Raw genomic sequence first — 14,270 nt, 5'->3', positions numbered from 1 at the left:
CACACACACACACACACTTACCAAGTCTTCCCCTTTGGCAAGTGTGAAAGAGCAAATAACATGTACAAACTTTCAAACTGTTATCACTATTTCATTTTTCTTTTAAATTCTTTTTCAATTATAGTTAACATTCAATACTTCATTTTTCAATGTTTTGGGGTTTTTTTGCTTAAAAATGGTTTTGGTCACTTGGATTGTATGTAATACATTATGATTCCCATCAAGAGTAATATAGGGGAAAAACACTTTTTTTTTTAACCTAACATCTTTTCATTTCTCAACAGAGCTTTCAGGAGTTAATTAAAGACCTTAAGGCAGGTTAATAAGTCTTTTTAAGTTTAGAGACTGGAAAGTTACCAAACTGCCAATCTTCCCGGATGGGCCTGCCTTCCTGGCCCAACCAACCAATCACAACTAGAGCCCAGCCAGGCGGCGGGAACCAGACCCAAGCGGTACAAACCGGAGCGTTCCGCCTGCGCACCAGGGGGCGGCAACTGCGGTTCTCCGACTCCGCGCCGCCGCGCCGTCCGACCTGCCGTCCGACCTGCCGACCGGTAGAAGCGGCCCTCAGGCAGTGGACTCAAAGGCCAAGACGGTCGTTGCCTCTTCGCCTCCCACCGCTACTGATCACTCGACCCGCCGACATGGTCGAAGCAGATCGCCCGGGAAAGCTCTTCATTGGCGGGCTCAGCCTCGATACCAACGAGAAAGCCCTCGACGCCGAGTTTGGCAAATATGGCCCCATCACCGAGGTGCTCCTGATGAAAGACCGAGAAACCAGCAAGTCTAGAGGCTTCGCGTTCATCACCTTCGAAAATCCCGCTGACGCCAAGGCAGCCGCCAGAGACATGAACGGCAAGTCTCTAGATGGTAAGGCCATCAAGGTGGCCCAGGCCACCAAGCCGGCGTTTGAGAGCGGCCGGCGGGGCCCGCTGCCGCTGTCCCGTAGCCGCGGTCGCCTGAGGGGCCTGCGCGGAAACCGCGGGGGCGGCCGAGGCCCGCGTCGATCCCCCTCCCGGGGTGGGACTTCCGATGGCGGCTACGGGGGTTATTTCGATCCGCGGTCTTCCAGGGCCCCGATGCCCATGAAGCGCGGCCCGCCGCCACACAGGGCGGGCCCGCCCCCCAAGAGGGCCACGTCGTCCGTCCCCGCTCACAGTGGTGGCGGTGGAATGCATGGGCGGGTTCCGGCCGCGCGTGGGCGAGATGGCTACCCGGGCCCGCCGCGACGGGAGCCGCCACCTCCGCGCCGGGATCCCTACCTGGGCCCCTGGGACGAGGGCTACTCGCCCAGGGACAGCTACTCGAGCCGAGACTACCCGAGCACCCGCGACCCTCGGGATTTCGCTCCATCGCCCCGAGAATACACCTACCGGGATTACGGCCACTCCAGTGCCCGTGACGACTGTCCATCGAGAGGCTACGGCGACCGAGACGGCTACGGGGGTCGCGACCGTGACTACGCGGATCATCCGAGCGGAGGCTCCTACCGAGACCCCTTCGAGAGCTACGGAGACCCGCGCAGCACCGCCTCCGGACGGGGGCCCCAACCATCCTACGGCAGCGGAGGCCGCTACGACGAGTACCGGGGCTGCTCGCCCGACGCCTACGGCGGCGGGCGCGATAGTTACAGCAGTGGTCGGAGCGATCGCTACTCGAGGGGCCGTGACCAGGTCGACCGAGCCAATCGCGGGGGACCCCCGTCCATGGAAAGGGAGTGCCCTCCGCCGCGCGATTCTTACAGCCGGTCGGTCCGCAGGGTTCCCAGAAGCGGAAGCCGCTTAGGAAGCCGCTCCGAGAGAGGGCGAGGCCGAAGCAGATATTAAGTACAGCCGGCTCGCGACCAAAATCCGTCGTCAAAGAATCTAACGTAAAGAAGAACCAGTTCTATGGTAACTACCTAAGGACTAGTACAAGGAAGAGTTGATTTTACCTTTTGAGAATTTCCTGTTAACTTCCTCTCCATAATTTTGGTGCTTTTGGGAGGAAAAAGTTAAAACTCGTTTAATTTCGTTTTGGAATTGTTAACGTTTCTTTCAACAAGCTCATGTTAAAAGACAAATCTGCGTACTAGTCTTCTTATATTTCCGAGTAGAAATTCTCCTAAAGGCTTCCTCCCTTCTCAATTTTCCTGATAAATGAGGCAAACAGTCCTAAGATCTTTTTCAAATATTTGCTCAACTAAAATCAAAAATGGATCATTCTGTCCATTCAAACCAACTAGATTTTGCAGGGGAGAGTGGGAGGGATTGGTGTATGCTACTCTAAGGATACCAAGGGTCTTTCAACCTGAATCTCAGTGTTCCCAGTATTAAAAAACAAAGACAAGCAACAACAAAAAACACTTAAATCAGATGCTTATTTAAAGAAAGTTCTACTCACTTCGTAAATCAAAAAAGCAAATGGATAATGCTGGCCATATTTTGCCTTTTTACTTTTTCTTTGGGCTTCTGCACAATCTCTTGTCCCCTTGCTCCCCAAAATACTATTCATATGCGTTGAGCAGGCATGGAATACTAAATTAAAGATTTAGCCAATCAACCACAAAGCTTCAAAAACAAAACAAAAAAACACCCCATAAAACATCTAATGGCATTTATTTTGACCACCACCAAATTAATAAGAAACAAGTAGAAAAATACCAATGGTGGATTTGGGGACATAATGGCTTCTGTTCCTAATTCCAAACTACTTGGCCCTTGGCTCTAGAGGCAGCTGCTGGCTCCTGTGGAGAGAACTGGGTTTCTTCCCCTAGGTGTGGAGGAGTTGAATGTGACCAGCGTACTACCAGGTTTCAGAAGCTTGAGAATCCCTGAGAGAGCTTGGCGGTTCAGCATCTGAGAATCTCAACCTGATATGAGGGACCCTGGTCTTCTGTCCACAAAAGGCAAGAAGATGGGTTGAATGTTCCATAGTCTTAAGTTGGGGAAAGGGTTTGAGCAGACAAGAATCGGAGAGGCTTCCTCCAGGGTGCCTCAGGAGGGATGTAACAGTCTCTTTTCCCCAAGCACAGGGCAAGAAACACTTTTTCCATTCAGGACCTGTGGAATTTATTGAGTATCTGAGAGAAGGTAATTGTACATACAATCAAGGGACTCTAGTGACCAGGGAAGGAAAGATCAGTTTAAAATACTAGGATCCATGTTCAGTGTAATAATTGCTGGAGGAACACCTGCACAACAGCAAAAAAATGTAAACCACTCACATATACAACTCTAAAAACATGGTTTTTCAACAAAAGTGAAGTTACAGGAGGCTGCATAGTGGCCCAGAAGACCAATAGAAATAGCTCAAAAAAAGATTCCTGGAATTAATCTAGCAAAACTGGGTAAGACCTTTATGGATAAATTGTTAATCTTTATTAAAGAACATAAAAGAAGACTAAATAAATGGAGAGTCATATCATGAAATGGTTGGGAAGACTTTTTATAACTGTTCTCCACCTCATCAAATTAATTTGGAAAATCAGTACTACTTCAAATGAAATTACAACATGATTTTTTCCCCACACAGCTCCCCTCCTAGCTTTCCTAATAACACCACTTATTTGTGTTGATCAACGATGGAATATTAAATAAAAGATTTGGCTATTCAACCACAAAATTACAAAAAAAAACCACTTCATTTCACTATCAACAAATTAAGAAACAGGTTTAAAAAAAGAAAAGCACTTATGGGAGCTTTAGCTAATCCTAAAACTTACATGGTGAAATACAGAGTAAGAAGAGCCAAAACAATTCTGAAAAACAGTGATTAGAAAGGACCTACCCTACCAGACAATCAAGATTTACTATAAAGTTCTGGTAGTTTAAGCTGTATGTTATCAACAAAACAAGGATAGGTAGACCAATGGACTAAAACAGTAAGCCTAGAAACAGGCCCACTTGTATATGAAAACATGATATATGGCAGATAGCTTTAAAAGTCATTGTGAACGCATGGACTTTAAAAAATGGCTATTTCTTTGCAAAAAGATAAAATGAAATTTCCTAACAGCATACACAAAAATACATCCTAGATGGTTTGAAGATACAAAGGTGAAAAAAATTTAAAAACAAGAAAATAAAGAAGATAATGTACTATACTGGGGTAGAGAATTCCTTTTTAAGACATAAAAAGCACAAGCCTAGAAGAAAAATGATACAATTTTCCACATTATTATTAAGATATTTTTTTACGATTAAGGACATTTAACAAAGTGATATATCAAACCATAGATTGGGAGAATTTATTTGCATTGAAATCAACTTCCAATACTTAGAAATAAAAAAGAAAAAACAAAAAAATGGGCAAAAGACTCATACCTTTTTGATGCATAAATAGACACAATCACTTTGGAAATAATTCTCTGGCAATGCCTAGTAATGTGGGAGGATGCATGCCTTATGACCCAGAAATTTCACTCGAAGGAGAGGACCCAGAGAAATTTGCATGTGTACACAGGAGATATGCTCAAGATTGGGCCTTACAGCACAATTTGAATGTTTAAAAAAATAAACAGTCTACCTGGAATGGATCAACAGGCTTATTGTTATGAAGTTCAATGTAGAAGTCAACCAGACCCACCTGCATCAGCATAGGTAAATATTGAAATATTTGGGGGAAAAGGCAAATTGCATAAATGTAGGTATAATTAATAAAAGGATAAAAATGTGTTGGGAGTGGTACACAAAAAGGATATTTAGTGTAAGGAGAAAGAGAGGAGAGGATGAGTAGTGGGCCTTAGCTGAATCTGTAATGTTTTATTTCCTAAAAAGAGATGGGTTGTAAGCAAAAATAACAATGTTAAATCTTAAATTTCTGTGGTCTGTACATCAACATGTCGTTCTATAATTTCAAAATCCTTCATAATACAAAGTTTAATATGAAAAATAGAGTTTAGCACAGCACCAGCATATAATGGCTACTTAAAAAAATGTTATCTATTATTCTGAAACTTTCAGTTGCAGCACTCTTCTCTTTCCAATGATTCTCCCAGCTTTGTTCTCTCATCAATATGGGTGATGCCTTACTCTGTTTGACTTAGTTTACAGAACCTTCCTATCCTACACTGCTCATAGCTAGCTCACCATAACCTCAAGGCTAGAAATTGCATATCTGAGAACCAAATCTTAGAGGAAAGTGCACCTTTTCCCTTTGACATTCTTTTTTGAAGCATGATAGTGATGAAAAACTTTCCAATTTACAGAATAGCTATTTCTGGAGTAATCTGAATACTGAAACTATTAATAACTTTATTTAAAAAGGTGAGGTGTAAACATTTGGAAATAAAGACCCAGAGCTTAGATAGGTTCGAGATCATAGCTTACAAAGGCTGTGGATTTCTTGTACGTGTATAACAGCCCCAATATTTTTTTACTGAATATTAATAAAGCTATCTTCATAGGAAAATATGCAAGAGATCTAGTGATTTGAGAGCTCTTGTTTATACTTGCTTTCATAATAATGAGGGGGGAGGGAGGAGAAAGAGAGTGAGAAAATCAGGTGTTTTGCAGGAGTTATCCACTGGGTAAAATTTAAGAAGTGTGCGTCTCATAACCAAAAAACTCAATGTTCTCAATTTTGAGCTTGCCTAATCATCCTACTCCTGAGATCCCATCTCCACATTCCTTCTGTCCAAAACAGGGTTCCAGGAGCATCCAAACTGTCCATGTGGCAACAGACAGCATTACTAAATATTTCCCTACCAGGTGAAGCCTGAGCTTCCATCTGTGACTGCAACCTGAATCCTCTGTGGGTCCTGGGGCTCCCTTAGAGTGCTGGAGGTAGACTTCATTCCCCCTGTTCCTTTAGCTCCCCTTTTTCCCTTGCCTTGGGCCAGGTAAGATGGGAAGCCTTTTCTGCCTATATTCCTCTTAACTGGGGCCTCTCTAATTTCTCAACCTGTAGATTATGTGGGGTCCATGTGCCTTCCTTTTAGCCTTTATCTTAAAGGTGATGTGACTTTCCTTCTCTTCCTCCACAGAAATGTCCTTTTTGGGGACAGGTACTATGTCCTCTTTTGGGCATACTCTGGAACTCACCAAGCAGATTCAGACTGTTGCTTTTGCTGTGCATACATGGAATCCAGTGGTTGTGGGAATTCCTTTCAGAATCTGTATGTTCTGTTTGTGGTGACTTTCCTTCTGAAGCTAATTTCTCTTATACTGGAGCACATTGAAGAACCCTTTAAGAATGATTGTGAGTCTGAATATTTCAAGGGTGACATGAGCATGAGTATTAAGTGTAAAAAATAGCTCTAGAGGAACTACAGAGCAATGATGACCCTGTCAAATGTATTTCATTATATTAAAATGCTCAAGGAGAATGAAAACCTGAGTATCAAGAAATTTTTAGGAAAAAAATATTGAGGAGAAAAATAGGCTTCCCCATGTTTGTAAGCTGCTTGTTATAGTAGAAAGGTAATCTTTAAAAACAAAAAAAACAAAAAACTTTTTATTTATTTTAAGTGTGTTTTTCCAGGACCCATCAGCTCCAAGTCAAGTAGTTGTTTCAATCTAGTTGTGGAGGTCATTGCTCACAGGGGCCCATGTAGGGATTGAACTGGCAACCTTGTTGTAAAGAGCACTGTGTTCTAACCAACTGAGCTAACCGGCCACCACTAGAAAGGTAATCTTTTGGTCATATGTAATCTTTAGTCATATGTAATCTAGAAAGATAATTTTTTTGGTCAAATAACAGTCTTCATTCTGTTATTTAGGTGGCTTAGGCAATTTTCTTAAAATTTTTGACCTTCATTTTTTTGTTTTTTGTTTTTCCATGTGCAAGTGGTGATATCATCTCATGAAATTTTTGAAAATTTAAAATAAGAGAATGCGTATAAAGCATCTAGCACAGTGCCTGGAATGCAGTGGGGTTTATTAAATGGTACAGCATTCTACACACAGAGGAGGCCCAGACTTCCCTTTGGAATTTATCTTTTCCAGTGAACAGTACAATTGCTTATGTACTAAAAGTCTTCAGAAAAGTTCATCTTGCGCATTTTATTGTATTTATTCAAGCAATATTCTCCCAGCTTGAAATCTTAGAGACATACTTGACTCTTTACAGACCACATTTATATTCTGTTGCCTCTGTCTTCTCTACTTCTTGACAGCTAGGGTGACCCAATCTTTCCACCAGCAGGTCCAATCTTTCCACAGTGTCCCATTCCTAACCAGTCTAAAGTGAGGTACATAGATGTTATTATTAAGACTTGGAATCCTTCAAATCATGTAGGGTTTAGAATTATTACTCACTGGCATAATAGCCTCAGACTTCACTTTACCCCATAAATATAACATCTAGTACGGTGCCTGGATTTTAAAGAGTGTGGCTATTACTATTGTTACTGTTATTCACAATTTATCTAGGGCCTGACACACCTAGGGAAGCCCCTGAGTTGCAATAGAATGCAGTGATCTAAAATGAATAGTATGGAATCTGGTAGATCTGAATTCAGATCCTATATCTGCCATTTACTAACCATGTGATCTTGATCAGGTTACTTGATCACTCTCTGTTTTGTTTCTCTTACTTATAAAATAGACACAAAGATGCTTACCTCATGAGGTTCTTTGTCCATCTGTTCATTATATTCAATGTTGAGCAGATATTTATGTAGTACCCACTATATGTCAAGCCCTGTGCTAGTATCATACCATGCCAACAGGCAAACAGCAAAGCAGCACACATACTTAGCTGCTGAATTCATGTTCATTAAGAAGGAGTCACGGAGGCAGAGCAGCAGCAGTTGGTGGCTGCCCACATGCATTGTAGGGGAATGCAGAGATGCAGCATTGGGTATCAGCTTTGGAAGAGAACTTACTACTTTTGGGCTCTGGGGCTTTGAGTTGCATAATACAGGAAGTGCCAGCCCTATCCTGGAATTCTTAGGGTTAGGGTGTAATAGCAATATGTCATGGCAAAACCTTAGCTCTAACCCTCTTGTCACTCAGTGCTCATGGTTGGGATTTGAAGAAGTTAAGGCCTTGATAATGAAATCTATCTGCCTTACCTCACTTATTCAAAACGGGACACTAAGACTCCTGGTGGAGTTTTTTGGCCAGCCCTGCTGTCAAGAACCGGAGAAGTCAGAGACAGTAGAATATAAATGGCAGGGGTGGGGGTGGGGTAGGGGGTGCTGGGTGGTGGTGGGCAGCAAAGATGTCAGTGTGAGTAACACCGCTTCTAAGATGTTGTGGGGGCTGGAGCAAAGTTGAAGCTGTATGGAATAGCAAACTAGTGGCAGGATTTGCTGCGTCAGCATTCATGATGGAGGGAAGCATTAGCCCTTTTCTAACATCATAGCTGTAGGAGCAACAGTGGTCCAAGTTGTGCAGCTGATTGATTGCCTTAAAAACTGGGCCTTAACCAGTTTCCACAGAACTTTGTGTAAGGCCAATCTTTTACTTGGAAGCAACTCTGCTGGCGATTGGTTTTGGACAAGTTAATTCTTATCTCTTAGATGAGCAACGGAGACACCTTGGTGAACAAAAGTATTAATTAATACATTATTAATCCTCAAAGGGATCGGTGTTCAAAAGGGAAGCTGAATTTTGGTTAAAAATGTAACAATTTAACTATTGTAAGCATGAAAGAGATGCATAGTACTATGAGATTCTATATTAATAAAGGTTTGGTATAGTTTATGGCGTCAGAGAATGCATCCTTGAGGAAGTGATGATTGAATTAAGATGTGAAGGATGAGTAAGAACTAGCTTGCTGTGAAAATTAAATACCACAATATATTAAAGCATGTAGCACACAGCTCTGTAAACAGAGGCTGTGGTTTTCTATTGCTATTCTTTTTTGACAATATAGTTTTTGCTGGAAATTTATATAGCTAAGGGTGAAGGAACACAGGTTAATCACTAACATATTAATTTAAGAAAGTATATCTTGAGGTTGATTACCAGGAGAACAGAAATGAGGAACACCAAAATGTGAATCGATAAATAAGAAAGACAGAAATTATGAGATCAGATTAAGGTCAGACTAATAGGAAAAAATGAACAAGTAAATTGTAGAAACTGGGAAACAGGAATGGATTGTCTGGATTAATGTCCTGGAATGAACTGCATATGCATTGATACCTCCTTTAAAGTCTCCGAGTTACCTTCACAGAGAAAGTCACTCTTCTTAAGGTGTCAAGGCAATTTGAATCTGGGATGAACCAGATGCTATCTTTATCCTCAAGGCACTCACAATCTAGTGTGGGTGACAGATTGTTCTGCATCAAACTACCTAAAATGCAAAACAGGGAGAGATAAATGCTATGAGATAGGCATGGGCAGTGTGCTAAGGGAACAAATGAATGAATTCTGATCAGAGGAAGTCTTTCCAGAGGATGTGAATTTCAAGGTTTTCCCTGAAACAAGGAAGCTCCTTTTTAGTGTGTGTATGTTGCCCATTTTAAGTACAGATAGGTCCTTTGTTTCTATTTGTAGTTAATTTTAGGATTGTCCTTATCTTTGTTGATTTTATTTCCCTCTCTGCTAATTTACATGTACTTTATTTGATTGCCAACTGGAAGTCATTGAAACTTTGAAAGACAGGTGTGGCGATCTGAGCTGCACTTGACTGTTATATCCTTGGCTCCTTGGCATCTTAAAAGTGGACCGCAGAGAAAGGTTGGAGGTAGAGAGCCATCTTATACATGTGTGGGGACAGAGCCCAGGAGAGCAGTTTCCAGGCTCTCGGCCTCACATAGAAAGGTGTTGGCTCGGGTAGTAGGTGGTCATCAGCTGTGATTGGTTGGCCATCAGCTGTTACCGGTTAGCCATTAGACACTGATATAACTGCCGTGGCTAAGCTAGCAAGGTGTGGTGTCGTGGTGGTGTGGTGGTGTGGCGTGGCGTGGCATGGCGTGGTGTGGCGTGGCGTAGCATGGCAGAGTGTGGATTGCAGATTGCAGAGAGGCGGATTGCAGTTAGCAAGTGAGGTTGGTTGGCAGAGACAAGTGGACGGCGGGTTGGGGATAGTGTGGCTCCTGCTTCCTGTGTCTCCAACTCAGCTGCCAGTGAGACTATAGTGTTATGACTCCCCTACCTATGGCTCCGTGGGTGTTCCTTTTTGGTCTCGCCATATCCTGCGTTCTTATGCAGGGAGCGGGACCAGAGACCTTGCATGACACAGCACGTGATAACATGGTAAGGCTTAAATTTTTTATATTTACAGTTGCCCAAGTGAATTAAGAAGCTGGGGGAAGAGTGTTTCCTTACTCAGAACAGAGGTCTACCCATGAAAATGTCCACTAGATGGCACCAAAAGCTTATGGATTTTGGCTTCATGTTTCCTTGTACCTGCCACCTGAATTTCGGCTCCAGGGCGCGCACAATTTGTGTCTGGGTAGTGCTTGTGCCATTCATTCTGGATATGATGGAAATGAAATAGAGGCAACTGAAAATCTTCATATAATCAAATACTGAGCATTGTGTACAGTTGGAAAGACTAGAAGTATATCCAAGTGTGTATAAGTATTCAAATTGGTAGGAAAAGATGAATAATTCAAAAGGTAATGCTGATTTAATTAGCTAAATACTTTTAAAAACTTCGCCTGCGCACGTGTGTGTGTGTATGTATGTGTACATGTGTATATGTATACTTATTTTAAAAGAAGTTCCAGATGGATAAACTTTATTTTTAGGTAAGGTTTCTTTTAAAAAGTTTTAAATTGTGGTAAAATACACATAAAATTTACCATCTTAACCATTTTCAGGTGTACAGTTCAGTGGCATTAAATGTATTCACACTGTTGTGCTACCATCCTCACCATCCATCCACAGAACTCTTTTCATCTTCTTATAGATTAACATTTTAAATGTAAAAAATAGAAACTGCAAAAACTTAGAAGATATAGGTGGGTTTATATATAATCTTGAGTTGGGAAAGATTTTTCTAGGCCCAGCAGCAGAGGTATAAAAAGTTATATATTGATTAATTTGATTACATAAAGACTAAAACTTTGTTTCCATCTAACTAAATAAATTTAGTAATTTGTCATACGTATTTATACCTATATATTCTCTTGGCAGAATTCATATTCATATGATAGATAACTATAAAATTGAGGTCCCCGTTTCCTTGCTGGCTGTCAGCAAGGGACTGCTCTCAACTACTAGTGGCCACCCCTCAATTCCTTGCCATGTGACGTTGTCACAGGCCCTTTCATAACATGGCAGCTTATTTCTTCAAAGAGAGAAGAATTCTACGAGAGAGTGTCCAATCTGCTAATACAGACTCTTACAACAACCAAACAGAACAGAACGTTAGTCTTATATAACATCTGGGTAGCATCTCCATAATCATGGAGGTGACATCCCATCACCTTTGCCACTTAATGTAACCTAATAAAGGGAATACCCTCCATGTATATTTATCACACGGAGGAAACATGAACTACGAGTTTTAAGAGGATACTAAAAAATTAGATGAGAATAGGGACTTTGTTAAGTAATGTGTAGATTACAGCTATATTTTTAAACAAATTTAAAGTCTAAATTCATATTGGAACTTAATTGCTCTAAAGAAACTGTACAGTTGAAAAAGAGGTCTTATATACTTAGGATAAATATCAGAATATTAGTGAAAATTATGTAAACATTTAGTCTGCTTAGCCTAATATTCTTCAAATTCATAAATAAGAGGTTGATAGAGGTTGAGATAATTTTGACTTGGATGATCTCTAAGTGTCCTTTCTGGCTTTAAAGATATTAACAGAAATAACTAACATTTCTGAGTGATTCTCCTGAGCAGGCATTGAAATAATCCACCTCATTTAGTATTTACAATGACGCTATGAAGTAGATGCCTTTTTATACCCATACTACAGATGAGGAAACTGAGGTCTAGAGTAGGTAAGTAGTTTGCCTAAGGTTACAGCAATAGAAATTTGGTAAAGTAATAATTTTAATCCAACTAAGTGGCCTGTAGAGTTTAAGGATTTACTTCCTAGTTTATACTGCCTGAAAAAAAGTCACCTGTGCCAAGCAGGCAATAGCATAAGAACCCAGGTCTCTATGATGTCAATCCAGGTGGCTCAGTTCTCACCTTGAAGTTCTAGGAAAAAATACTAAATGGGGACTGTTCTATTCCCTATTTAATAAATATTTATATTTCAGAATTATAGAAAATATTTAATGAGAAGAAAAATATGTTAAAAATTAGTATGTACATTACTTAACAAAGATAAAGAGCTACTCAACCCCTAGGCTCACCCAATGTGTTAGTGATATCATTTTGTAACGCACACTTCACTCTTCCTCCACAGAAGATATGTAAAGATAGACCGTGGCATTGTGTAAGCTGCTGAGTATTCTTAACTACTTTTATCATCAGCGTCTTTATAATTAGCATCTTACCCCGCAATCATAACAGCTGTTTTGAACTGAGAAACCTCACACTGCATCTTGAATTGGGATTGACAACATATATTTTGTAAAAACCTTGTATTGATTTTTGGTATCAAATCCAGAGTCAAGAGCAGCATTGTTGGAATTTTGAGGCACACACCACCTTCATATCTACTGCTTTCTGGTGACAATTGTCTGGATGTGACTTGAGATAAATCTTTCTCAGTGTTTGCCTCCTTCATTCAATCATACCCGCCCCCAAATTCTCCAACTACCGCACAGGCAGCAACTCATTGACCCTTGTCTGGGTTGAGATTGTAAACTCACAAATGTCCTAATTTTCCCCATTACATTATGATACTGTCTGCTTTTATTTTTCTAGTAACATCAAGATACATAATAGTGTTCTATCTCCAGTCACGAAATTGTGCCAGAGAACTCAATTGTACAATTTTCCTATTTTTATTTGTGTTTTATTTCATTATTGAGGCCACACGTAGCAGCGTATGGTTTTAGCCTTCCTTTTAATCTTGACATTTAATTTTTATAAACCTTTTTTTTTTTCTCCAGACCTCATTCTGGGTGAGACCCTAAACCTTCTACAGTTGATATTATGATGGGTGTTTCCACTAAAATCAGAGACTTGGGAAAACGAACCATTTGTATGCTATTTAATTAGGGGTGGATGTCCTTGGCATTATAATCACTCTGGGCCTTTTGACAGCCTGGAAATGCAGTTCCACTTTTTAGATGCTCAGTGGTATTTCAGAAAATGTCCAACCCACTGGAGAGGAATGAAGGGGCACAGGGCATCTGCGCTTGCAGTTGTCCTCAGATTTCCATTCCCTCATTTAGTAAAGATTAATTTAACACTTACTATTGGCCAAGCATGGTTCTGAAAAGTGGAAATGTCGATCTGTGACACTGATTATGGTCTCTCTCTATCATTGAGTATTTGTCTTTCAGTCCAGTGGAGAAGGAAAACACAAACTAGCAATTGCAACCCAACTCACATAGAGTACAAATGAAAACACTTCACACTAGTAGTGGAAATGAAGCTTTTGCTTTGGAATAGAAGGAAAATTGAAGACCAGGAATGAACCTAAATAAAAAGGCTGAAGTAAATTAGGGTCTGGATAAAACCATTATGTGTTTCCTCTTTTATGTCCAGTGAAATATTTTTGACAGCAGAGCTCTAAAAATATAACAGTGAATTGAAAAATTGCTTTAAAGAAATACCATTTCTCTGATCTAAAGAAGCATAACTATTATGATAATGCTAAAATAGCAAACTAAGAAGATTAGTTCTCACCAAATGTGTTTTATGGCCTCAATAATAATACTGCTTTATTTATTTTCATTATTTCCAGTGGTGTAAACACTCCACATGTAACTAATATATTTGGATTAACTCCTCTGTGCTTTATTTGTTCTGGGAAGGATTAGCAGCAAAGCTAGATTTATGAACTTTGGGGGAGGGATGTGCTGTTTTGAAACACTCATCTGATTTTATACATGCTTCTAAACAACCATGTTCATAGACCCAAAATGATGCCCAGGAGAGATGAAATTAACCAGGCCTCAGCTTCTTAAGCGTGTAACTAACTTGGCTAACCAGAATAATAACTACAAAATTAAGAATAGAAATAGGACTCAGTCAAGGGTTAAGCCGCTGCTGAGGTGACTATTCCTGGCCTGGTGTGAGGGCCAGGTACTGTGCTTTCCTAATCCTTTTGGGTGGTGCTTCCCCTACCTAGCCTCAGATAGATTCCTCACATGTACTCACTGCTCAGTACTTGGATGGATGCTTTAGGTAGACCCTTTGCAGATGTCTGGAGTTCTCTTTTTGTGCCACACTCTTCTTTCTGGTACTCTGGCCTGCATATGGTAATGGCCTTGTTCCCCTCTGGACTCCCGTCTCTGTATCCTCAACTACGG

The 14,270-nt window shown here is 40.9% G+C and overlaps 1 protein-coding gene across 1 annotated transcript; it reads left to right on the top strand.

The window, feature by feature from the left end:
- The first annotated feature begins 323 nt into the window (after window positions 1–323).
- On the top strand, window positions 324–1,873 carry RBMXL2 (RBMX like 2). The gene has a single exon (XM_033120741.1). It carries the CDS (start codon window positions 378–380, stop codon window positions 1,824–1,826), a length of 1,449 nt encoding a protein of 482 aa, XP_032976632.1. The 5' UTR covers window positions 324–377; the 3' UTR covers window positions 1,827–1,873.
- The last annotated feature ends 12,397 nt before the right edge of the window (window positions 1,874–14,270 follow it).

The sequence above is a fragment of the Rhinolophus ferrumequinum genome, chromosome 11, assembly GCF_004115265.2.
Source record: "Rhinolophus ferrumequinum isolate MPI-CBG mRhiFer1 chromosome 11, mRhiFer1_v1.p, whole genome shotgun sequence".
Taxonomy (NCBI): Eukaryota; Metazoa; Chordata; class Mammalia; order Chiroptera; family Rhinolophidae; genus Rhinolophus; species Rhinolophus ferrumequinum.
The sequence above is the reverse complement of the archived record's forward strand: the minus strand, read 5'-3'. Positions and strand labels throughout refer to the sequence as shown.

What these genes read in the sequence shown, in the direction of transcription:
- RBMXL2 (XM_033120741.1), top strand. Translation starts at nt 378, where the DNA reads ATGGGCCTGCCTTCCTGGCCCAACCAACCAATCACAACTAGAGCCCAG.